Genomic DNA, 25,585 nt, shown 5'->3' with positions numbered 1-25,585 from the left:
AGTTCAACTCCCTTCCCATTGCCTCTTGCCCCCTTCTGGCATTTGTCTCAGGCAACTGTTGAACCTCCTCAGAACTCCCAGGTTCGCACTGCACGAAACCAACCCACGCACTGGTGACCTGAAACCTCTCAGGTGCCACCCCCTTTGTCGTGCGTGCGGATCGTCAGAGCACAGTCTCAGGTGCTCCTCCTGACCCACTGGGGCCAGCAAGTGTGTCTTCTACATCAGAAGACTCCCCCTCTGACTTACTGCGTCTTTGGGCCTTCTGGACTTTGCTAACAGGAGACGAAGGCTCACTCTTGGGCTCTCTTTTAACAACCTGTGGAGAAGCCCAACCCTGATCTTGACCCTGTTCAGAGACCTGGCCCTCAGCAACAGGTTCAGCCTCTGGCTCTCCCTCCTCCTCAGAATCAGACAGACATTCTGAGAGAACGTCAGGACCCTCATTGAGTCTTGACCAACCGTTCTGCTCACAGAACTCAGCAAGCTTACTGATCAGAAGCTTGGTCTGATCACCTTCTGGTTATGCAAACCTCCACCCCTTTGTCGCAGGCTCATATCCACAGAAGATCATTTTCTGGAACCTCGGATCACCTTCCTTCCGTTGAGCCTTTGGCACACGCACCCAGGCTTCGCAACCAAACACACGGAAGAAATGCACTTGCGGCTTTTTCCGGTGCAACAAGAAAAACGGTGTGTCACCTATAACCGAGTTATAGGACCTATTCATCGTAAAGTTGGCAGCCCTCCAAGCTTCGCTCCAAAAGCTCTGAGGCAAACCGGAGTCACACTGTAGAACCTCAGTAGCTTGAGCCAGAGCTCTACTCCTGTGCTCCGCCACACCCCTCTCCTGAGGAGAAGTAGCACCCGTCACCTTGTGACGTATTCCCTTTGGCTGAAAAACCCCTGCAGAGCAGACCCAGTAAACTCTGCCCCTCGGTCGCTTTTGAACCCCTCAACCTTGGTGGAGAACCGTAGTTCCACCTCCGCAATCCAATCTTTAATCAGTTGTGCTGCCTCGCTTTTCGTCCTCAGCGAGAAAGACCAGTCATTTTGGCTAAAATCACCTGTCAGCGTCAGCACAACCTGGCCCCGCCCAGACTCGGACTTTCCATGGGACCACAAAGATCTATGTGCACAAGCTCAAAAGGTTTTGTGGTTACCCTCTCCTTTCTGGGATAACTGCACCTTTGTACCTTTGCCCTTCTGCATGCCCTACAATCTAGGAATCTACCACATGCTTTCAGTTTGCAACCTTTCGTGCATTGGGGCAACTTCTGGACATCTTCCAAACTGCTGTGCGACATTCTCCTGTGCCACAAGTGAACACAAGAATCATGACTGGGAACACTAGCACACTCCGCTCGTGCTGTCTCGTCATCTCCCACACCCTCCAGAGGTGTCTCCAGAACAAAGAGGTTGTTCTGACTTGCAACACTGACCAGCTGTCTCCCACCCCTGGAAATGGAACAGACATCATTTTCAAAGCAAACCTTATAACCCTCCTTTACAAGAGCAGGTACAGATAAAAGACAACAATGCATCTCTGGCACAACATAGACTTCCAGCTCCACCTGTAAAAAAGAAACAAAAACATTTGCCACATTAGACAAATGCCTCTGTGATCCATCAGCAAAAACAACTGTTTTCCCAGCTGAAACAGCTCTGCAGTTCCGCATCTCGCCACCAGGTGGCGCTGTTATCAGGTAATGGCTGGCTCCTGAGTCGATCACCCAGCGCATCACTCTGTCCTTACTGGAGTTGTCCCGTAGCGTTGCCATGGCAACAAACTTCTCGCTGCCCCCGTCCTTGGCAGCTTCCGTAGATGCAACTCTCTCAGTTGCCATGGAGACTGGACTAGTCTCAGTGTTCCCACACAGCTCTGAAGCTCTTATCTCCCTTTGCTGCAGGTGACCGACCTTGAAGCCTCTAGCTCTTTTCAGCTTCCCAGGCTCCGACTCATGACGTAAACAACTCTTGGCAGCTTTTGGAGAAAGAGGCGTCTTTGAGCCTTTACTGCTCACTGCCCCCCCACTTCTCTCGGGGCTCCCAGGATGCTTTCCTGCACCCCCTCTGATGGGTAAAGGGCTCCCAACACTTGGCCTCTCTCCAGGCTTCTCACACAGACACGTTGCAGCATCCACACAGCTCTCAGACTCTGCAAAAGTAGCAGCAGTCCCTTCGCCCCCCTCTGGGGCATCCCAGCTCCTCCCAGCTGTGTATCGGCTCTCAAGAAGGTGGCCGGCGCCATCTTGCCTCTCCTGTTCGGATGCAGCCACTTCCTGGCCCTTGCTTCCGACTCCAGCTTCACAAGCTTCTTGAAGTGCTAGCCAAGCGGCCTCTGGCCTCCTTGCACCCAGGACAACAGGCACCAGATGAGCATCCACATTCTCAGCCAAAAAAGCAAGCACATGCTTCTCAACCTCACTTTGCTCTGCAACCCTCTTAGCCTCTGCATTCCCAGCTGCCTTCGGAACTGGCTGGACAACTTCCCACAGCCTCTCCCCAACCAATAGCAGCTCTGCTTGAAAACTCCACTCCAGCCACGTTTGGCTAGTCAGTTTCTGACATGGCAACTTAAGCTCAAAGCCATGTTCCTGGGGCTGAGCCATTTCCTCCCTTCTGTTGGCTTTTCCAAAAGTACTCACTCAGCAGCCAAACGGGGCACTCCGAATGACATGGCTCCTCAGCTCCCACTCCACCAGCCTCTTCCGATCTGCCTCAAACGCTAGGCAGGACTCTAGCTGGCTCACACACACACCAGCATGACCTGGCAACAGTTTCAAAAGCTTGGTTGACCTCCCATAACCTGTGGCTTGTTGATGGAGTCCGGCACATTTCCCTGTGCCACACTGGACTCCCGTGGGTAGCTCACCGTCAGTTTCGTGTAGCAGAGTCTTCGCAGCGGTAGAAAACTGTTGCAATGTGTGTGTAATAAATCAGACTGCACGCAGGCTTTCTTGCTTATCTCCAACAGTCTTTAATCGTGTAGAAAAACATCATAAATCAGCCTAAATCATCCCGGCGACAGAGCGCACATCTTTCACCTCTCGGTCAAAACCGAAAGAGAGATCACACAAAGAGAGCGTTCCCGTATGTGAACATAACCACGCCTCAGAATGTGAGACGTCACTCAGAACTGTTAACCCTGTAAGTTCTGATTTTCTTCACATTCCATTGGCCAAGGACCCACCAATTTGCTCTCTGGCATAGAGCAATTTCCCTTGCTACACTAAGGGCCATTAACTCATCAAAAAGCTTGGCCAGCTAGTTCAACAATGGAATCCTTCATTTTAACCCTTGCTGGATCTAGGACCCCGGGAACTCAGAAGGGACTCAGGCATCAAGCAGGCTAAACCCCCATACTCACAACACTGAATCTTGTGCTTCAGATATTTAATGCTAGGCATTAAAACTGTCTAATCTAATGAAGGACTTATCTAGCCAGTGTAAACAGCATTACCCCTGATGCTAAGCAGAGAGAAATTTATAGATTTTGCCATTTTGATAATAGATAAAATCTTGCCAGTTTCTGGAAATCACAAGTGGGGAGAGTGATCCTGCACAAGCTTGGATCTTCTCTTAGGGACCTGACTGGCCACTGTGAGAACAGGATGCTGGGGTAGATGGGCCATTGGCCTCATCCAGCAGATTCTAACTCCCTCTGTTCGTTTCTTTAATTTAATGATATAAGATGCTTTTTCATGACCATTGAGGACTAGGCAATGCTTCCTGAAACGAGCAGAGAAAACTTTTGATGGCTGGTAGTTAGCAACCTACTAACCTGTTTCTCCATTAACTGCTCCTCACTAGGAAACTGATGCTGCAAAAGACTGAAGCTTCCTAACACCATTTGGGGAAAATGGGGTATATTTTAGTATTACACACATTACCTGAAATCAGTTTTAAATTAACAAAGAACATCACCTGGAAATTTGAAAATACAACGATCAGCTACTGTATAGCAACTTTGGCGCTTCAGAAGAAAAAGTTTGGATAAAAAGTAACCATAATCCATAGGAATTGCTCCATGGTAAAATATTATAAGGCCTGGTCCATCTGGTAGGTTTTCTATGCCATGTAGTTCGTAACCTGTTTGGAATACAAAGTGCAAAAGGGTTGTTATTTCAAATTAAGTAACTCTGAATGGGTAACTGAACTATAGTAGATCCCAGTGGTGTAGTGTGAGGTGCCAAGGGGGCCATTTCCCCGAGACCACAATTTGGGGGGTTGTGAACCCTCAAATGACACACTATCCACGCCCTGCCCCTGCCCATTGTGTGAGTGCCGACACAGCAGTGGCAAGGTCTGGGGAGCAGAGGGTGAAGGGCACTCTCTGCGCCCCTTTCCCACCCAGCACGCAACACCTGGCTGCAAGAGAACGCGGACAATACTCTTGACCCTCCTTCACCTCACCCCTGCCCTGCACATAAGCGCTTGCCTGGTGGCAAGGGCTGAGCAGCGCTAAACGTTGATAATTAGTTTTGTTATGTTTGTAATTATGGTAAATATTCTCATGTTGTAAGCTACCTTGAGCAAGGTTTTAATTAAGGAAAGGCAACATACAAATCAGAAGATGAAGATGAAACATGCTTACCATTGAAATATCTTCCAAATCTATCCCACATGAATGTTATAATTAGTCGTGCACCATCCCATGCTTTACTGGAATAAGCTTCTTTTAGTTTATGTGTCCTCTCATAGATGAAGAGGACCAAAGAAGAAAGGTAAAGAAGAAGCAGCACACATACAGGAATTGTAAAAAACAGGATGTTGATAAACACCAGCACTACTGAACAGATGATCACATATGAGGGATATTCAAGAAAAATCCATTCTTCCATCAGATACGTAAGGCATGTAGAGTATGTCATAGTTGTATGTAGCATTTATTCACACTAATAATGTCCTGGGTTTTTTTTTAAAGAAAAAGAATAAAACAATGTGAAACCCTTTCTACCACAAACTGTAGTCTCCTCAAAAAAAACTTGAAGCATCTCTTCATTCCAGAAAAACCAGTTGTGAGCTGCTAAATATTCCTCCTGTTCTAGAGATACTAGCAATACAATCAAATTATCTTGCCCAAGAACTACACCAGCCAATCTACATCACATGTCTCACCTGAGGCTGTGAACACTAGTTCTCTGCACCATAGATGGTAGAACAATATGTAGAGTCCAGCTGATTAAGGAGGGGACGTGCAGCAGGCACAAAATACTGTGAGCAAATGTGCCAGGATGTTGTAACTATCACCATGGAGCAGGTACTGAATGGTAACCCAGTAAATTTCTTCTGCCTAGAAGCATAGCTTGGACCTCATATCCAAAATCATTTTAATCCTATACATATTCACAGTGCTGCCTTCTGCATATTTACTCAAGAGCAAGTGCTACTGTGCAAAAGGAAGCTTTCTCCCAGGTAAACGCTCCTCTGGCACATGTGCCTGCCTTCCCCCAGCATGTGGCACCCCCTGGGTGCAGGTGCCCACTGTGTCTTAAGTTCAGGGCTGGAGACTTAACAGTGTAGTTCCTTAAAGACCAACTAAGTTAGTTCTTGGTATGAGCTTTCGTGTGCATGCACACTTCTTCAGATACACATGCACACGAAAGCTCATACCAAGAACTAACTTAGTTGGTCTTTAAGGTGCTACTGGAAGGAATTTTTTTATTTTGACTATGGCAGACCAACACGGCTACCTATCTGTAAGTGTAGTTCCTCTTTGCAATGGGCTAGATAGGATAGAAAAGTCCCGTCCCCCCCAACTTGTCCTCCTAGCTTCAGAGTGAAGCCAGCAGCACCCAAGTAGCACAGAGTTCCATTTTCTGTCCTCAGAACATGTGGGTGGGCCAGGTGCCTCTAGTGGGCTCTTCAGCACCACTCAGCAGAAGTCCCCCAATGGGGCATTCTGGGGGAGCCCTGAAGTGGATCTCCCCTTCACAATAGGAAAAAGCGCTACATGGGAGAATAAGGAAGATCGAAGGCGGTGCTAGAAGGCTGAGTGCTCCTGAGGGCTTGGCAAAAGGAATGAGGGTTGGGTAGAAGTTGACAGACGCCAGGGTCCCAAACACCTGGAGGTCCCCTAGTTGTGTGTGTTGGGGGAGGGCGACTGAGTGACGCAGCAGCTCTCTCAGAGTTGCTCAGCTCCACAGCCACAGCAGCTCCACCATTCCCTCTCCCTCCCCCCCCCCATCAACCGCTCTCCCGCCCGGCTCCGCTCGCGCGCTTTCCCCTCGCCTCGCCTCCTCTCAGGCTCTTCTGCGCGCCGAGCTTCCTTCAGGCTGGACGTCCTCAGCTCCTCACGTGGGCGCTTCGCAGGGGGACCGGGGAGCTCCCTGCGCCCTTCTGCCTCACCTCTGCGGTTACCTCGTCCGTCGCTAGCGGAGGGCGGAAGGGGAGAAGAAGAAGAAGAAGAATGACACGAGGAAATAGGTATCGGCCGCCAGAGATCCTCACCGGCGCTTCCTTCCGAGGGGCTCGGCTGCTGCTGTTCGCAGCAGGTTGTCGGTGAAGGTAGCCTCAAGCTCGAAGCGTCTGCTAGGGAGGAGTCGCGCTGGTGTTAAAAGGAGCTTCGCAGTCTTGCGGATGAGTCTGCGGTCGTAGGTGAGGCTGCCTCGAGCTGTTTGCGCCTACGTACTTAAGCAGGAGACGGCCGGTTTTTGTAAAAAAGAAGTATATCGGGTACTTTCTACCATGGGGTGGGGACAGAACCTCAGTTTGCTATGTATTTTTATTTAGGTTCTAGCACATTTGCAAACGAAGCAGGGTCCAGTATGGTTTCAAATTGGCTGAGAGACTTTGTTGGGATAACTAGATGATCCTTGGAGCTCCTTCCAACTCTACATTTTATGTTTCTATGAACAAAAACGTTTACTTACATTCCTGGTAAGCCTAAATTGCCTTTACTTCAGTCACCTCTCTGGGAGCGGCAGAAGGCTTGTCTGGTGCACTTTTTCGTTGGCTAATTTTCACCCCTATGGAGACTTGACCCTTTATGTGGCTGTTTAAAGAGACTCTGGTGGGTGTGCCATCTGTATGAGGAAACAAAGCATTGTGAAAAAGAGGGAGGGCTTGTGGAGGCTGCTTCTGGGAAGTCGTGGCCCTTTTTAATTAAATGTAAGCTATGGGGTCAAGATGTGCTTGCAAGATATCCTGCAATACGTAAACCTTGATAACATGTTCTGTTTACAATATTAAATCCTAGCGCTGCACCAGGAAAAGCTTTTCCATTGGACCTTTCTCTTTAATTCTCTTTAATTTAGAGCAATAATCACATACACATATGGTGGTCTGTTTTACTCTATTTTTGTGGGGATAGGTATTCGTTGTGACAGAGTAGTAGTACTTTCCTGCATTAAGGGGTTTGATCAACAGGGGAGAAATAATTTGATAGCTCTGCCTTGTTTAATTTGTTTGACATGGTTAGTTTGTTCTAATTTTCTTTTTTGGAGTCTTGTAAAGACCATTACTCTTCACTCCCCCCCCCCCCACAATGCTTTATCACCAGGTTCTCAAGATTTATGAGGATTTATAAAGTAGCTGACCTTCCTTATCCACAAAAATGCTGTGTCATGAAGTTCTCTGTCTGCAATTCAGTCGTAGATGCAATAAAGACAAATATCCATGCCATATAAAAGGCAAATAAAGCCGAAAAACAAAAAACAAACAGGTCTCCAATCTTCACTAGTCCCTTCATGAATCAATTGAAGAAGAGCTAAAAACTACCAAAATCCATTAAAACCACTTAGAACCTACTAAAAGGCAGATTAAAAACCACAAACTTCCAGAGAGGGATGTTATCTCCCAGTCTGCTGAGTCCCTTCCAGACTTTTTCTTTTACTTCAGGAAACAGTTAATTTGAGGTAAAGATAACAGAAGTTAACGTGCAGGAAGGACCTCCATCAACAATATCCTTAGCTTGTGTCAGAGGAATGAAAAAATTATGTTATCAGCTGCATACCGTATTTTTCGCCCCATAAGACGCACCGGCCCATAAGACGCACCTAGATTTTAGGGGGGGGAAATAAAGGGGAAAAAAATTATTTCCCCCCCCCAGGTGCGCTGCGCTACACCAGGAGCTTGGGGCGTGCGGAGCTCAGCGCGCCCCAAGCTTCTGCGTGCCGGCAAGGTCTCCGCTAGCGTGGGAGAGCCGGGCGCCTCTCCCAGGGCTAGCGGACCCCTGCGCTAATCCAGAAGCTTGGGGCAAGCTGAGGTCAGCGCGCCCCAAGCTTCTGCGTGCCGGCAAGCAGTCCGCTGCCGCCCCAAGCCTCCCGCACCCGACAGGAGGTCCCGCCGGGTGCGCGAGGCTTGGGGCGGCAGCGGACTGCTTGCGCGCACCTAGAAGCTTGGGGCGTGCTGAGCTCAGCGCGCGCCAAGCTTCTGCATGCCGGCAAGCAGTCCGCTGCCGCCCCAAGCCTCCCGCACCCGGCAGGAGGTCCCGCTGGGTGCGGGAGGCTTGGGGCGGCAGCTGACTGCTTGCGCGCACCTAGAAGCTTGGGGTGTGCTGAGCTCAGCGCGCGCCAAGCTTCTGCATGCCGGCAAGCAGTCCGCTGCCGCCCCAAGCCTCCCGCACCCGGCAGGAGGTCCCGCTGGGTGCGCGAGGCTTGGGGCGGCAGCGGACTGCTTGCGCGCACCTAGAAGCTTGGGGCGTGCTGAGCTCAGCGCGCGCCAAGCTTCTGCATGCCGGCAAGCAGTCCGCTGCCGCCCCAAGCCTCCCGCACCCGGCAGGAGGTCCCGCTGGGTGCGGGAGGCTTGGGGCGGCAGCTGACTTCTTGCGCGCACCTAGAAGCTTGGGGTGTGCTGAGCTCAGCGCGCGCCAAGCTTCTGCATGCCGGCAAGCAGTCCGCTGCCGCCCCAAGCCTCCCGCACCCGGCAGGAGGTCCCGCTGGGTGCGCGAGGCTTGGGGCGGCAGCGGACTGCTTGCGCGCACCTAGAAGCTTGGGGCGTGCTGAGCTCAGCGCGCCCCAAGCTTCTAGGTGTGCGCAAGCAGTCCGCTGCCGCCCCAAGCCTCGCGCACCCGGTGGGACCTCCTGCCGGGTGCGCGAGGCTTGCAGACACTCGCCCGAAGCAGGGGGAGCCCTCCAGAGGGCTCCCCGTGCTTCGGGCGACAGGCTGCCGCCCCAAGCCTCGCGCACCCGGTGGGACCTCCTGCCGGGCGAGCGAGGCTTGCAGGCATTCGCCCCATAAGACGCACCCCGATTTCCCCTTCATTTTTGGAGGGGAAAAAGTGCGTCTTATGGGGCGAAAAATACGGTAATTCCCTGATGAAAAAATGCATGGCTATCAAGTATATTAGAAAATAATGGACAGAAGGATTTCAGAGCAGAATCAGCATGTTGATTTGCTTCTGAAATTATATCTTTTGCAAGGTTTGCAAGGTTTAGTAAGCGGGGAGTAGAAGGAATGAGATAGGTTTTAGGTTATGTTATGCCTTTAATAGGTCATGCTATATTCTGGATTATGTTATGTTTTATAGATTATGTCTGAATAGGATGAGAGTGTCGGAGATACGTGCAAATGTATATGTGAACCCGGTCTTTGGGTGGGTGTTTGATTTTCGTTGTTGTGTATACTGTGTATATACGGACAATGACAATAAATTTATCTAATCTAATCTTTGAATCCTGTATGGGAGCAACCGTGAGAGTAAACATGAGCAGCATAGAAAGGCGCAATTCTATTTGTCAAGAGATTTTTCAGTGTCAAAAACAAAGAGTAGATTAAAATCTAGCATAGGAGAAAGATAGGAATTAGCCAAATGTGCTAAAAAGATATCCCACTTCACACAAAAATCACGAAATGCAGTGAAAGTGTAGGCTGGTCTCTGTCAGTTTCCTGATTAGCTGCAAAAAATATGCCAGTTATTTTCAGAATCCTTATATGTTAAAACACTCTAGAGGTGTTGAATAGGAACCTGCTTTTGGACAGAAACCAATTTCCAGGGTACCTGTTGAATTAAAACTAGGCGTGAATCTTTAGGAGGGTTAAAATAAACTATCCCAAGTTAATCAGTAAATGCAAACTGATAGGAAAGAGAAGAACTCATTAGGGACTTGTGCTCCTCTTTAGAAAAAAAGTAAATAACAAACAGCAATATCAAATCCAGTGTTAGGCAAATGTAGCCACTTTAAAATCACTATTCTGTCAGCAGCGTCTGGGGAAAAAACTAGTCCTGTAGGTGAAAACATTGTATCAAGGAAAATCACTCGTATGAATTGACCCCCAAACTCTGCAACTGCTGTAAAGTAAATTCATTAGGAATTTTAAGTTGAGGGAGGAAAAGAGAAAAAACAGTCTGCAACAGGTGATGAAGAATAAGTCTCACTGTCTGAGGTGGAATCAGACCTGTATGCTATGTCTTAATTTTATAAACCACCATAGGGCACTGGAACTGAAATTAGCAAGTTCTGCTGTCATTAGATTCAAACCAGCACTGCCCTTAGCGGCATGGCGCAGATCTGTCACAGGAGACTGTGTTAGAAGCAATAGTGGCTCTGCTAATTTAGCTTCAGTAAAATCCTGACAATCAGCTGGCACAACAGTCTTTGTTCTCCCATTTAAACTCAGGCTGGAAGGCCATCCATTGTGGCATTGCCTGTCTTTAGCAGGATGAACTGAAGGAGACAAAGCTGCTGCTTGTTGTTGTTGTTTAGTCGTTTAGTCGTGTCCGACTCTTCGTGACCCCATGGACCAGAGGACGCCAGGCACTCCTGTCTTGCACTGCCTCCCGCAGGTTGGTCAGACTCATGTTTGTAGTTTCTAGCTGCTGCTAGGAGGGCAGATTTGTGAGTCTCGGTGTCAATATTCTGGCAAGGCTTACTCATTTGAGCAATATCTGTTTCTGGCTTCTGATAACTTGCTTTAAGAGCAGTCTTGCAATCAGCATTTTCATTTTCATAAGCCAATTGTTTCATTTAAACTTCAGAGGCTTCAAGGTTTGGAATTTAAGTACTGGCTCCTTTTGGCCCATCAAGAATGCCATGCAAGCCATTTTCTGTCATACTTCGCTTCAATTGTTTAAAAACTGCGAAGGGCAATGATTCACGGGCTCTCTGTTCCTGTGCATTCTGAACAACAGGACAGACTGATAATAATGGTAAGGTGTCAGCTATTTTTCCTTCACTGCTTCCTTCTGCCATATTTGGAATAACCAATTTTTGCACTGGGTCTGAGCCCGTTACGGGCATTGGTCCAACAAAGAAGGTGGCATAGAATTTCAAAGAAGCTTGCCCACTATCTTTATGGCCCAGGATGCCTGCCTGGTGAAGCAACTGGCAGTGTACGTGACTGGTGAAGAAAGAGAAATAGAACAGGGATGCAGAGGTGTGGATTGATCAAGAATCATCAAGATTCATATCAAAATAGTTTAAACCCAGACAACGCAATGCTTTCATTGCTGACACAGATGGCTCACTCCATATTTGTTATAATTCCTCATAGTAATCCCACCTGATCACTACACTCCATTTAGACTTAAACAGAGTGCAACAACTATAGACTGGTCACCGACACCTCTTATTTGTCAAAGGAGTAAGATACAGGGATGCCTTCAGAAAGTTGTGTAGTTATTTATCTATAGGACATCTGATAAGATGGTGTTCAACATAGTGGGCGGTGCTACTGCGGGGCAGGCACCAGACCCAGCTTCATAGCTGAGTTGGCTGTTTTTGTTAGATCAGTCACTTTTTTCACCAATTCCAGCTGTATTTCTCTCTCTCTACTTTTCTTGCTATAAGTTTAATAGGATTTGCATTCCAGGGCTCAAATCTTGGAGCACCCTTTTATAAACATAAAAGAAGTGCCACTGTTTTAATACAGGTAATTTATAGACATTACTCTTTCACATGTAACATTATTTCATGTTTAGTTCAACACTCGCCTTCCTGTTATACTCTTCGATTCTGCCTCTACTAGTGCAAGTTCCCCAAAAAGGGGAATACTGGGTGTATTGCAGGATAGGGCAGGAAAGCACTTGTACGTCTTCAAAAATGTAGGACCTTCTGCACACAAAGCAGGTGCTGAGCTACTGAGCTAGGGACCCTTCCAAATAATTCATATACAATCCAGCACAATTCTGTGTATATCAATTTAATTTTAATAACATAAGTATTAATGCTTCCTATTACAGACACCTCGTCAGAAACACTGCAACTGTTTTATATGGACTAGTTAGCTTTGTAATGCTTATCAAATCGTTCTGAAAGAGCTCTTAATATATTTCCTGGCCTTTTTTGGTGTTTATCCCGAAGATTTTCAAGTGCAATCTTCGCCTGTTGAAAGAAAACCAGAGGAATACATTGTGTTAGAGGAATAGATTGCAAAATAGGTATTCACAGTTATTAATATCTATGAGGAAAAAGCTAAAGGGATCAGAACCAGAGGCAACCCATTTATTCCAGCTATAGAAGCACAATATGTGACTTCTTTCTGGGATACACAACTGTCTTTGTACACAGAGATGTGTTGCATGAGAGTCCTTGTCTCTCAACCCTCAAAAGTGGCTGCTTCAACATGGAGGTTTGGGCCGGAGCAGCCAGGGTGAGGAACCCCCACTAGGAAACTGCTCATCTCTCAGTGAATCCAGCCCACTCTCTTTATGTTTACTAAAAGAACTGTATGAGAATGGCAGAGAATCAATCAAACATATGTGCCTTGGGCTGCTTTGTACACAGTAGTTACCTTGCATGGTTGTTACAATGTAGGATAAAAGGAGGGAACCTCAGGACAACCAAGGCATAATCCCTTGCAGAAAGAAATTTCTTATCTGCCCCTTTAAACAGGCAATCAATACCTGAAACTTGATGCAGCAAGAAAACAAGCAGAAAGTGCTTGGAGAAGGATCAGGCATACTAAACAACGTTCCCACCCCGTTCCCATTAGCCACCAGGACCTTACATGCACCTCCCCTTAGCCCCCTCCCTTTGGGACTCAGCTTCCCAAGTTTTCCTTGAGGAAGGGGGGAAGTGTAACATCCCCTGCAGGAGCAGGTAGAATAAGTCATGCAATGTAATACCATACAAATAGTATCTGTGTTTGACCTTGTCTTCAGTGAAACGGCATCTCATTTAGGAGCTTGCTGATGCACGAGTAATAACAAATTACAAATGTGCTGCAGGTTCAGAGTTGATAGCTTGGTAGTTGGTCAGGAATTATGGCACCATTTAACAAAGCTGCATCCACTGCTCTCTTAAACACACATCAGTGTGTACATGCAACACATATCAACGTGTGCAATAAATTGTCTTCCTCTTCAACCCTCTCCATATCCTCAAAAATTAGCACTACAGTGGCTTGGAGGTACTTTGTCAGGCAGATTCTGGGGCACATAGTGTAGGGTTGCCATATGTTTGGGAAATCCCAGACCGGTCCTTCTGGGGCCATCTGGGGGGTTTCTTTTTTCCATTTTAAGGAAATATCCGAGTTGGGGTAAATTTGTGTGTGCGCTGTTTCAGGCTCCTACGTGAGTGGCTCTGGTTCTGTTTTGCGCCTGTGGGCAGTTGGGGTGGGCCCCCCCCCAAATCTCAACATTCTGACCAATGGCCCCAAAGAAGCTCAGCTCAACAACTTTTTATGCAATTGACCAAAATTTTCATCAGGAGCAATTAGAATAAGATCTATTTTTTGATTATTTGTATAGTCTACCCTAGTATAGTGGAAAGAAGAAATCCCATTACATGAGCAGATCTATCTTTGTACCACATAGTTTTTTCCATTTAATTAGTCTCAAGTTAAGGAGAGGGGAAATTGAGTGATGGGCATAATGCACAAAAGTATATATAATGAACCCTATATCAGGTCACATAGAATGAGGAAATCAATATGTACAATAAGATTTAGAGCTGAAAGAGAGAGAAACCAAGAGGAAAAGAAATATTCTGCTTTAAAACCTCTAAGTTTAGAGTTAACTTACTCTTTCAGCCAGCTCTACAGCTGTTATATTTGGATCATATGGGATGGGTTCTCCAATAAATGTTCTCAATTTCACTGGAAACCCTCCGTAAAAGGGAAGGCTCATACATCGAGTTTTCTCATAAAGCCATGTTGTCATCCCTGTGTATGAAATGGAAGAAGATTCTGAAGGAAAGCGACACCATATCAAATCTGAAATTAGTTGACATTCTCAGTGTTTAGCAATTGCAATAAATAGTAAGAGAGGAAGAGCTAAATAATATGAGTGCTTGGGAAAAGAGATACAGTGGTACCTCGGGTTACGAGCGCTTCAACTTACGTTTTTTCGGGTTACGAATGATTGTAACCCAGAAGTAAGTTTTCCAAGCTCTCGGAGGACATGCCACTGCCTAGAGGCAAACCAAGACATCGGCAGAGCCTACGGAGCTGTCAGAGGACTCTGCGAATGTAGGGAACCAAGCCCCGACATCTGCGCTGCATAGCGCGGCTCCGCGAAAGGGGGGAACCAAGCCCCGACAACCACGGTGCCTAGAGCGGCTCCGCGAATGCTGGGAACCAAGCCCCGACATATGCGGTGCCTAGAGCGGCTCCGCGAATGCCAGGAGCCAAGCCCCGACATCTGCGGTGCCTGCAGGGCTCCGCGAATGCCCGGAGCCAAGCCTCGACATCCATGGTGGCTGCAGAGGCTCTGCAACTGGGCTCCAGCCACAGGAGCTCTCTGAGGCCTCCACGAATGCTGGAAGCCAAGCCGATTCTGATTGTGGAAAAGGACCCTGAGTCCCTCCAAACAGTGAGTTCGGAAATAAATTTTAATTTTTTTCATCTAAAGTACCGTCTTATTTATTTTATAGTACAGTACATTGATTATTGCCTTCATTTTATGGATCAATGGTCTCGTGAAACAGTAAAATTTGTGTTAAATTGCTGTTTTAGGGGTGTTTTTTCATCATCTGGAACGGATCAATCCACTTTCCATTACTTTCAATGGGAAAGTCTGCTTCAGCTTAAGAACGTTTCAGGTTAAGTACAGACTTCCGGAACCAATTAAGTACTTAACCTGAGGTACCACTGTACAAGATATTCAGTCAGCTCTTGTCATCTCTTTGCAATCAGTCATAAGTTGTGTAAAATAGTCTACAGAATATGGTATGTTTCCTGTTCAGTTCCCCTCCATGTTAGGGTTGCTCCCACATTTATTGATTATAGCTTTCTGTTAAATCTAATAGAAAACTAAGCAAGGGCATGTTCACTCAGTACTGAGGAGGCAGCACAGCTTTTGCAGATAAGTGGACATGGAATAAAATCTATTAAGTAAAGGTAAAGGGACCCCTGACCATTAGGTCCAATCGTGACCGACTCTGGGATTGCGGCTCTCATCTCGCTTTATTGGCCGAGGGATCCGGCGTTTGTCCACAGACAGCTTCCAGGACATGTGGCCAGCTTGGCTAAGCCACTTCTGGCGAACCAGAGCAGTGCACGGAAACGTAGTTTACCTTCTCGCTGGAGCGGTAACTATTTATCTACTTGCACTTTGACGTGCTTTCGAATTGCTAGGTTGGCAGGATCAGGGACCGAGCAACAGGATCTCACCCCATTACGGGATTCGAACTACCGACCTTCTGATTGGCAAGTCCTAGGCTCTGTGGTTTAACCCACAGCACCACCCATGTCCCTGTAAAATCTATTCGTGAGTAGTCAAAATCAAATCAAATCAAATTTTATTAAACGGCCACAGACCAGATTAACTCGTACAGCTAGTCAGCGAAGCATAACACCGGAAAAAACAAAGGACAATTTCGATACATAACTGCAATTTAAAATTAGACAGCATAAATAAAATTAAGTATTTGCCTTTGCCTGCATATTGACATTGGAAAGCTCTTGTTTCCTGCGCCTAATAGCGGCTACACAAAATTTGGCCACATTGATCGTAATTTCAGGAACCTTATCTTCTACCAAGGCTCTCATACGTTAGAGTTCTGGTTCATTTTTAAGCTTTTGTAGAACTGGGGCAATAAAGGTCAAACGTAGAATTTCATAGTAACTACAGTGCAGCAATACATGCAGACTTGTTTCCACTTCCGATGAGCCACATGGGCAGACACGTGACGCATATGGTTTGCCCTCATATCTGCCTAGCAACAGGGCAGAGGGCAGAACGTTAAATCTGGCCAGGGTAAAGGAGTGTCTGTACTTAGGTATTTGTAAATCAGCCAGATAATTTGTGGGTGAGAACCCTCTCCCAAAGTCTCTAATTATGGCATGTTTATCCATTTTGCCCATATGACATTGCAGCTCTATGTCCCTAATGCGTTGGAGCACTTGACTTCTGGCTCTCTCATATCCTGCCGCTATCAAGATCTGCGGGGAGAATCCCAAGCTTCTTATCTTTTCAAACAGGGAAGCTTTCCAGGTGGAATGAAAGGTGTCTAAGAGTGTTAAAGGAGCCAAACCAGCCGGGGAAAAAATAAGTTTTAACCAGTAGTGTATCTTTAGAATCCACAGCCGCGCATTAACGGGTGGTTGTCCAACTTCTAAGCGGACAGCTATATTAGATACACAGGGGGGGATCCCCAATAAACACCGATAGAATTTTGTTTGAAATGCCTCCATAGGCGCAAAATTTTTAAAACTGCAAACCTGGGATCCATAAGTGAGTTGTGGGAGTATTTTTGCAGCAAAAACCTGGGAGGCCGCCGGAACGTATTTACCCCCTTTCCCGTGAAAAAATCTTGTAAGGGCTTTATTGGCCCTTCCTGCGTTGGCAATGGCGTTTTTCATCTGTTGGTGCCACGAGACCCTTTCCTGAAAAGTTATTCCCAGGTATTTGAAAGTTGCTACCTGGTCAATAGGTTGACCATTAATTCTCCATTTGTGTTTCCTTTTTTTTGAAAACACCATAATTTTAGATTTGCTGTAATTTATTGATAGTTGTTTCGCTTGACAATAGTCAGCAAGTGATCTCAAAAGCTTCCTCAGGCCAACGCAGGAAAAGGAGAGTAGGACTGCGTCGTCCGCATACAGAAGCACCGGGATGGGAATACCTGCCAGTTTGGGAGGGTGGGCATTTTCTTTTGCCATATTTGCTGCTAGAGAGTTGATATAGAAATTAAATAGCGTTGGCGCGAGGACACATCCTTGTTTAACCCCATAGTGTGTTTGAATTTCTTTAGTTAGATGGCCTGACCGATCGCATCTTACCCTCACCCTGGTGTTTTCGTATAGACCACGGATAAGGCGTAATAAGCGTTTATCTATGTTTGTAGCGCCAAGCTTTTCCCAGAGTCTATCCCTTGGTATTAGATCAAACGCCGATTTAAAATCCATGAATGCTGCATATAAAGACCCCCCTTTTCTAGAGTATTTGTCTGCCAGGTGTTGAAGGGTAAGGGCCTGGTCTATAGTTGAACGCTTTGCTCTAAAACCAGCTTGAGCTTCTGATAGAATATGCTGTCTTTCCATCCACTCCACTAATTTATCACATAAATGAGCAGCATACAGTTTGCTAATAATACTTAATAGACTGATTGGTCTATAGTTAGCTGGCTCAGTTCTGTTTCCTTTCTTAAATATTGGAATGATGATGGCTAAACCCCAGTCCTCGGGGATAATAGCCGCTTGATTTATACTAGTGAACAAGGCGGCTAGCACAGGGGCCCACCATTCAACATTTGCCTTAAGAATTTCTGGTGGGATATTGTCAGCACCCGGGGCTTTCCCTGATTTAAGAGCTTGAATAAGGCCAGTAATTTCTTCTGTGGTTACAGGGGGCCATTCCTTACCAAATTCACTTGAAGCAGGAAGCAGAACTGGGGCCAGTTGATTTGATGAATATAATGAGAGGAAATAGGCCTCCCATGCTCCAGCGGGTATAGAGTATTCGATTTCAATCGGGGAGTCTCTCCAGCTTTTTGCAATTATTTTCCAAAACGTGGCAGAATCTTTCCTTTGGGAGGCCTCCACTAGGCACCGCCATTCCTCCCTTTGTGCCTGGAGCTTTTTCTTGCTAATCAAAGCTTTATAACTGCGTTTTGACTCAAACCAGTCTAATGGAAGCGAAGGTAAGTTCGCTGTTCTATAGTTCCTGTACTTATCCAGCAGGAGGCGTTTCATAGCCATGCATTCTTGGTCAAACCAAGGTTTGGATTTATTAAAGTGTAGAGATTGCCGTGGCGTTTTTTTGTTGGTCAGATAAGGTTGTAGGGACGAAATCAATTCCCGGAACATGTCTAATCTAGCCTCAGGAGTTGGGGAATTAACGAGGTTCTCCTTTCTAGCAAGAAAAATATCCGAGTGAAGTCTTTCCGATATTTCATCACTCAATTTGCTGGACCATTTAATACGTGAGTATCTTAGCTCCATGTTTTCGAAGCATGGGGCTACAAGTTTATCAGAGCAGAATAAATCTTTTCTTACATCCAGTATTAAACAGAGCGGTAGATGGTCGCTGTCAACCCTCTCCACCACTTTACATTCCCGTGCTCTGCTCAAAAGGTTAGATGACACCAGGACGTAATCGATAGTGGAGGCTCCCATGCTGGATATAAATGTAAATTCCCCACTGGGTTCTCTGTCGACACGACCATTTAATACAGTCAAATCCAGATTGTTGGAAAAACGTAGAAGGCATAGGCCTGCGTAATTGCAGCCCTTGTCTTTTGAGAGCCTTGGGGGAATAGAATGGGCTTCTTCAGAAATGGGAGGTACGTCGTGAAAATGAGCATATAACGCTTCGTCTGATTGGCCAATTCTGGCATTTAAATCCCCAGCCAGCAGCACTGCCGCAGCAGGAGTTTGATTCATTAGCTCATCGACATAAGATTCTATCCTATGCCAGAGATTTTTGATAAGCTGCTTGCCTCTTTGGGGAGGGGCATATATATTAATAGAAGTGTGCAATATCTGCATTTCATTAATAATGCCATGGCCACACTGCTCAGAGGCTCCAGCTCGACGAAAGATGCTCTCAGCCTTGTGGATATTAGAATGCCAAGCCCACCCTTAACTCGTCCCCCTTTGTTGCTTGGTGAACCTGCGAGTGAAAATGAGGCAAAACCATTTACATCTAAATCCCCTGTTAGCCATGTCTCTTGCAAGAAGACTATATCATGATCTTGAAAAAAATTGACAAATGATTGGTCAGTCGCCTTGTTACGCCAACCAGCAATGTTCCATGATAAAAATTTAAGATTGGCTTTATCACAATCGAATCTTTGTCAATTATTAGCTAACGTACTTTTAGGGTTTGTCGCTTTATGTATCGGACGCCTATCATCTTTGTATGGCGGGCTATCCAGCCGCTCTATGATTTCAATAGGTGGATGCAAAGTGCTCACGTTTGTGAACACCAGATCTTTATTATGCATAAATTCCTTCTGTGGATATTCTGTTTTGGCCTGATTTTGGCCCAATTCTGTTTCATCTAGGTATCTCATTTTGTCCCATACGTCTTGTGGGGTCACCTTGGGAATATTTGTCCTTCGGGGGGGGGGGATGATTAAGTACTCTCCTTGAAGGGTGGCACATTTTCTCTTGGTGGAAAGTTAATCTCCGCTTTGATCTGAAGGTTACGTGTTGTGGTCTTTTTTTGGTCCCCCTTGATAACCTCGTTGCCTGAAGCTCTCTCGGCCAGCTTATCTCTTAGCTTATCTAGTCTTCCCAAGATGTCAGTTTGTCTTAATGGTGGGAACATCCAGAATTGGTCAATTAGGATATTTTCTTCCATAGTAAAGAAATCCTCACCTTTGCTTGCAAGGCATTGCGGGTTCTGTTTGTCAGGCCAGAATTTTGAGGCTTGTTTCCCCTTTCTGAGATTTGCCTGCTTAGTTTTCAAAAGGGGGCTCAAAGGAGCCTTATTTTCAAAGAGTCTAAGTATTGTTATCCGTGCTTTTAAAAAGGCAGGTCTTGACCTAAAAATAAGCTTGGCCAGGTTCTGATCCCTAAAAGTGGTCTGTGCTCTCACTGAGTGACCATCATAATGTAGATATTCCACCGAGGTGATATCATTAAAATTAACAATTCCTGGCAGTATGTCATTTAGGCTTGATACAAAGTTCATTATTCGCTGTTTCCCTGTAAGGAAGCCCTTAGGCTTCGGGAAGTTCGTAAGTACCAGTTTTTGGGGATTTAGGATCAAATTCCAATCTCTTTCCTGACTGGAGGCTTGCCAGGTCTGAAGGGGGGTATCATCTCTACTAAACGCTTCCTCTTCCCCGCTGTTCGATTTGCTAAGTGTTTTATTGCCTTCATAGGAAGAGGCCTCTACTTCCGCAGCATCAGGTTTATTAAAAAGTTGGTTATCCAGGGACTGAGTTGTTACTTCTGCCTTCTCACTTGCTACTGGAGTCAGCCTTGGCGAGTCCTCCTTAGCCGGTTGCTGTGTAACTACCTTTGTTTCTCCCTTTTTACCCTTCTTTTTGCTGCCCCGTGTGGTCGATTTATTTGGGGCTGAGGGAAGAAGTTTAAACAATTTCTGCCAATGTATGTTTCGATTACTGCGGGTATACTTGGCTTTCCTTGTTGTTTTAATATTTTTACTTTTCTTCACTTTTACCCTTGAGTTATGTCTTTGCAGATTCTTATTTATTACTGGTTTGTTCGTCGACGCTAGCTCAACTGTTTTATGTTCTTGTGGCATATCATTTAATTTTAACTCTTTTAATTGAGATGTGAAATTTTCTACTAACGTCAGCAGTAGCCCGTTTGTTATTGTTAGATAATTTTTTATGTTGGCTAAATCAGAACTTATTGCTAGGGAATAATCCAAAGGGCGACCGTCACTCAATTCTGTTTGAGAGTATTTTGGAGTAGGTATCTGGTTTTGATGGGTTGATGTAATTTCTTCCGTGGGCAGCTGTTCCTTAGTAATAGAGGTATTTCCCTCCTGAAGTTCCTCGGCTAAAGCTAGTTCTTGCGCTAGGCTGCATGGGGAGTTAATATTTCCAGTATCTTGGTATATCTCTTTGAAATTAGACGTCCAATCAAGAACAGTAAGAGAGGGGGGTATTACTTCATCAAGAATTAACTCTTTTTGTGGACTCTTACTCTCCTCCATCTTAGGAAAGTAATTTGTGATTTTGCTTTGTCTTTTACCAGGGCCCGAGGGGCTGATTGCTGAGTCAGGCATTATACCCAACTCCTTGTATGTTCTTCTAGTAAAAACCATGGTAAAAGTGGTCTTGATATAGAGAGAGGGCAGTTTACCCCAGGTGCGACTGCCTTAGATTGGGGGGCAAGTGGGGGTACCAATCTATATTCCCACCTGCTCTCTGCAACAGCTTCCTGATGTGCTCATCAACAGCCTCAATATATTTCTCTATTTTGAGTTCTCTGCTTTTAGATCTTGGCAATTGTCCTAAGCCTGTAGTTTTCACCTCAATCATGCGACCAGCGCTGTTTCACAAATGCTGCAACCTAGTCAGAATATAATAATAAAACAATGCTGCCAAAGAGACAGCAGTAATAAAACGGCTAAAAACTACATTAAAATTAAAATTAAAATTGCCTTATTTAGGCAATTTATGTGCAGCTGGAAAAGGATAATAGTGGAGTTTGGCTATAGCGCATGTACAGCTATGATAACCTTGTATTTCGGGTCCTAGCTTAGTCTTTAGAGGCCATCTTCCACCGCCCTATACTGAGCGAAGGATATCCAAGAGCCCCAGAAGGGAAACTTTCTGTGGGCTGGTTCGCTGATTCCTTCTAGGTAGTCTTTCAAAGGCCTACCACATAAGGCAGGGCACAGAACGATATCTTGCTGAAGCCGGTTTTCCAAACTTCCAGAGGGTCCTATCCGATACACTGTTGTGGAGTTGTTGCGTAGATTAAAAACTTCCTGTAAAAAACTCAGGGTGCCTTCACCAGGAGTCTCTGAGAATATAAAAGCTGGTCTCCTCGAAAGAGTTTATTAAAATGAAGAGTCTTTCCAGCTACAGCACTTCCTCTTTAACTAAGCAGGAATGTTGTCCCCAGCTAGTTCACACAGCCCCCCAGCTGGGCGGGGGTCAGTCAGTTCAGTTAACCCCCGATTCTCCAAGCTTTATCTTTCTCTGTGTTCAGCAGAGCTGGGTGTCTATGGGCCAATCTCAAAGCAAAGCTCACAGTCATATCTCTCCTTACCCTCCTTCTCCAGGCACCGTTGGTCAGGTAAGCAGTTCACAGTTCTGTCTTTAGACCTCTTCTGTCTCTCTGCTCTCAGTTCAGGCAGCAGCGTTCTCTCCTCTCTGGCAACCTTGACCGGGCAGCTGATAAGGAGGGAGGGAGCAGGCTGGGACAAGCTGAAGCTCGCAGAGCCGACAGGAGTTATAAAAATGTTCAGAGTCTTTAAAATGTTTTCCGTTTGTTAAAAATTGGCATCCGGAGGGCAATTAAGATAAGGTTTTAAAAGAATAAAAGTGAGCGCCGGAGAGCGTGACTTGCCTCGGCACCATCTTGGTCCCTCCCCGTGGTGTAGATGTTGTCACCTTCCCTAGCAACTAGGCACACACAAATGAGAATTACCAGTCAAGAGGGGGCAAGATGCCAAAGAGGAAGAGGACTGGGAGGAAGAGGCGCACTTGACCCTGCCACACTTATTTAAGCACACAAGTAGTAATGGCAAAGTGGTTAAGCAGTCAATCCTTCTTCCCAGGGAACTCTGGGAATTGCCTTCGTGAGTAGTAAATAGATATTCTTTTTAAAAGATCATTCTATAGTATCAAAATGTATATTGCCTGAGATCTCTTGATTAACCAAGGTATTTCACTTACTTGTCTTTCCAATGGTCCTGTATGCTTCACAACTGTTTTGTGTAAAAATAGGGATGATGGGCTAAAAAAATAAAAGATGAAACAAACATGAAAAGAAAGGTGAGGAGTGGATAATTATTTTGTCCAAACCATCCTGCCTTTATTTTTGTTATAGACTATGAAGAATGCTTCACATCTGAGATTATGATGAGAAGCAACTCATAAATGATAATGTAATTGGCTTTAAAATTCCTGACACATCTATTCAAATCTCTCAGATGAAGAAACTTCAGAAGCTGTCCTCCAGATTTTCAGGAATTGAAGGGGGAAAAAGAATTTCCTGGTTTGCCCTGAGGGGGAAAGGAAGCCAGGTTCAGCCAACCGGCCGCTGCATTTTGGAGTTTGACGGCAGCTCGTAGGCAACGAGCACCCAAAAAAGGTCTTGGGGATGACCAGGACTCTGAGGGCTCCTGTGGAGGTCAAAAGCGAGTTACCAACGGGTCTGAGGTTTCATTTGGTGCTGGCCTAACCCGGCTGTCAAGGTGCGATCTCTGGGCTCCAGACAATAAAACCAAGGAAAAAGGGATTTATTACACTAGTCAACAACAAATTTGTTGTTTGCGTTTTTTCAGTTGATTTAGGACGAATCTGATGCGCTGAATCCAAAAATCACATTGGTTTTGCCCAATTAGGTCAAGTTTTTGATTAGCAGATTTCACAGAAAATAAAACCAAGGAAAAAGGGATTTATTATTCAAGTGTCTTTAGTATTTGGATTAATTTGGTGAACTTCCAGGAGAACAAAAGGGGAGTCTTCTCTAGAATTGGTGACTATCCTGCGTTGGAACCAGATGGCTGAAGTATTGAAGGAAACAAAGAAACTCTGCCATCGGAAATAAAAGGAAGGGGACAGGGGAATAAGAACTTTGAAAACTTTCTTTTGAAAGAAAAAGCATTCAAACTTTTACACTCCTCCCCCCTGGATTCAACTGGTGGCATCTATAGCATCTCAGGAACTATTGGCAGACAATTTGGCTTTAATTGAATTGAGGCAAAAAAAGATGCTTTTATGATTTAGATCTATTGCTCAGCAATCGGGTGAAGCAATAAGGGATAAAATAATTGAGGCAATTGCAAATCTTCTTGAGACTCAAAAGCAGGAGGTACATCAAGCTGTTGATCATGCTTTCAGGGTTAAATCCCCGTATGCTAATGTAGCAGGAAACCCCCCACCCCAATCATTCAGTTTGTACAAACTTCTCACACTCACACTCACACACTACATATGCCACACTTCTGTTATAAATTCATAGAAAAATCAACCATACATCGGATTTGTACTGTTCCATTTTTATTTTACTCCATATGACAAGGACTATCAAAGGGGGGTGGCTTGGTTCTGGTCAGCCATAATCCCTTCACCATCCCAGCACATCCACAGGAGCCCTGCCCAGTTGCTATGCCAACCCTGATGGTCCTAGACAGAAGACCATCAAGGTCACAAAGAACTTGCATATGGGAGTGGATTCAGCATGGACTGAAACAAAGGACAATGATCAGATCTTGCCTCTGGGGGCAAGAAACTGCCAACTCCCCTTTGTCTCCTGGAAGTGACTCATGGAGAGGGGGAAAGGAGGAACCAGCCAGGTGACAGGACACTCAGGTTACCACCAACTCCTCCCTCAACACCCCCTTTCTCTAATGTATGCATGATGTTTCTGGGGGTGGGCTTGACCTAGAGGATGGGAATTTCAAAAGTTTTTATAAGGTCTTGCACACCATCTTTCTGGGTCTTTCCTCTCTCCTGCAAGTGAGGGGAACACCCTGTTGCAACAGTTCAATAAAGGCCAAGCCTACAGGCTGCTGTTTTGCTCCAAGTTATCCTGGTTGCTGTCTTTATTTTGTCCAAGGGAGCCCTCGGATTTTTTCCGGTAACAGTTTGGCGACCATGCTCAGGGACACTTGGTTCTCCTGCGAAGGTGAGGCGGGAGATAGAGGGGATCGGGCGCCACTGGGCAACCTTAGCCCAGGAATCCTTCTTCCTCTCCCTGCCTCCTCTTTGCGGGCGGTAATCAATCATCACCAAAAGCCCAACCAGGGGGAGCAAAGGCAAGGTCAAGCCGGCTAAAGAGAAAGGATCCCGGGATCCACGAGGGACATCTACGAACGTGAGTATGGTTTGAAGTAAATACATTGAGAGGGGGGTGGAAAAGCAACGTCCCCACGGCAGCTGGACCTTTTTTCCTTCTATCTCTGACGTTACCGCTCGGAGTCGGCCAGGAACGTCCTAAACTCTCTCTTTCTCTCCCCTGATTTTCCCCTTCAGAGCTGGACCAGGGAAATTGTGGAACTTTTGTTGTTTCTCTGACGTCTTCCCTCGGAGGCGTCCCTACAATTTGTTTTCTCGGACCCCGATCTGGCACTGCACTGTGCAGGTGTCCAGTAGGGAGCCCGAAATTAGTCTAAATACTAGGCAGGAGGCTGTCATGGATGATAGAGAGGGAGGTTCACAAATTGGGGCCCCACACTAGGGTTAGTCTTGCAAAACAGCACTGAGGTAAAGGAATTCTGGATTCGTGATTGATTTTCCGGGCAGAGGGACCCGTGGTTTGAGTTTCCGGGCAAGGAGACCCGTGGTTTGTTTTAAGTTCATGTATGAGGTTTTCCTGAAGGTAATTTGTGGCTTACAGATAAGTAGGAATTGTGTTAGTCAAGGATACTTCGAGTACTGAAAGCATATTTTTTTCCTGTCCCCTCTTTCTTTCCCATTGCCCCTCCTCCCCTGTGTGTGTGTGTCCACTCTTTCTGTCTTTAGCGTACTTCGTTAACGGAAAAAACCCCCCCAATAATAACATATGAGAGAATGGGAACTCACTAAACACCCTAGCTGGACTCCTCCTGGCAACAAAGCTTCCATGAAGCCTTTTTGCCCCAGAGAGGATTCTAATATGCCCC

General features: G+C 45.9%; 3 protein-coding genes across 3 annotated transcripts in view; all 3 read right to left on the bottom strand.

Moving 5' to 3' along the window:
* LOC310713844 (uncharacterized protein) overlaps positions 1-7,130 on the bottom strand; it is a 46,754-nt gene extending 39,624 nt beyond the window's left edge. Inside the window, exons 1-4 of the mRNA XM_083518409.1 lie at positions 6,876-7,130; positions 6,240-6,374; positions 4,598-4,909; positions 3,928-4,092 (exon numbers count right to left, since the gene is read on the bottom strand). Coding sequence (XP_083374535.1) covers positions 3,928-4,092; positions 4,598-4,889 — 457 coding nt within the window. The 5' untranslated portion in view covers positions 4,890-4,909; positions 6,240-6,374; positions 6,876-7,130. The remainder of the gene's footprint in view (positions 1-3,927; positions 4,093-4,597; positions 4,910-6,239; positions 6,375-6,875) is intronic.
* A 4,938-nt stretch (positions 7,131-12,068) lies between these two features.
* Positions 12,069-25,585, bottom strand: part of LOC310713600 (DGAT1/2-independent enzyme synthesizing storage lipids-like) — a 28,089-nt gene continuing 14,572 nt past the window's right edge. Inside the window, exons 5-7 of the mRNA XM_083518034.1 lie at positions 22,653-22,713; positions 13,907-14,046; positions 12,069-12,266 (exon numbers count right to left, since the gene is read on the bottom strand). Coding sequence (XP_083374160.1) covers positions 12,162-12,266; positions 13,907-14,046; positions 22,653-22,713 — 306 coding nt within the window. The 3' untranslated portion in view covers positions 12,069-12,161. The remainder of the gene's footprint in view (positions 12,267-13,906; positions 14,047-22,652; positions 22,714-25,585) is intronic.
* On the bottom strand, positions 19,403-22,342 carry LOC310713814 (uncharacterized protein; the record flags this gene model as incomplete). Its single annotated transcript, XM_083518382.1, has 2 exons — positions 22,024-22,342; positions 19,403-21,739 (listed from the first exon to the last, which is right to left on the bottom strand). Exon 2 carries the CDS (start codon positions 21,068-21,070, stop codon positions 19,403-19,405), a length of 1,668 nt encoding a protein of 555 aa, XP_083374508.1. The 5' UTR covers positions 21,071-21,739; positions 22,024-22,342.

The sequence above is a fragment of the Podarcis liolepis genome, assembly GCF_965112155.1.
Source record: "Podarcis liolepis genome assembly, chromosome: 8".
Classification (NCBI taxonomy): Eukaryota; Metazoa; Chordata; class Lepidosauria; order Squamata; family Lacertidae; genus Podarcis; species Podarcis liolepis.
The sequence above is the reverse complement of the archived record's forward strand: the minus strand, read 5'-3'. Positions and strand labels throughout refer to the sequence as shown.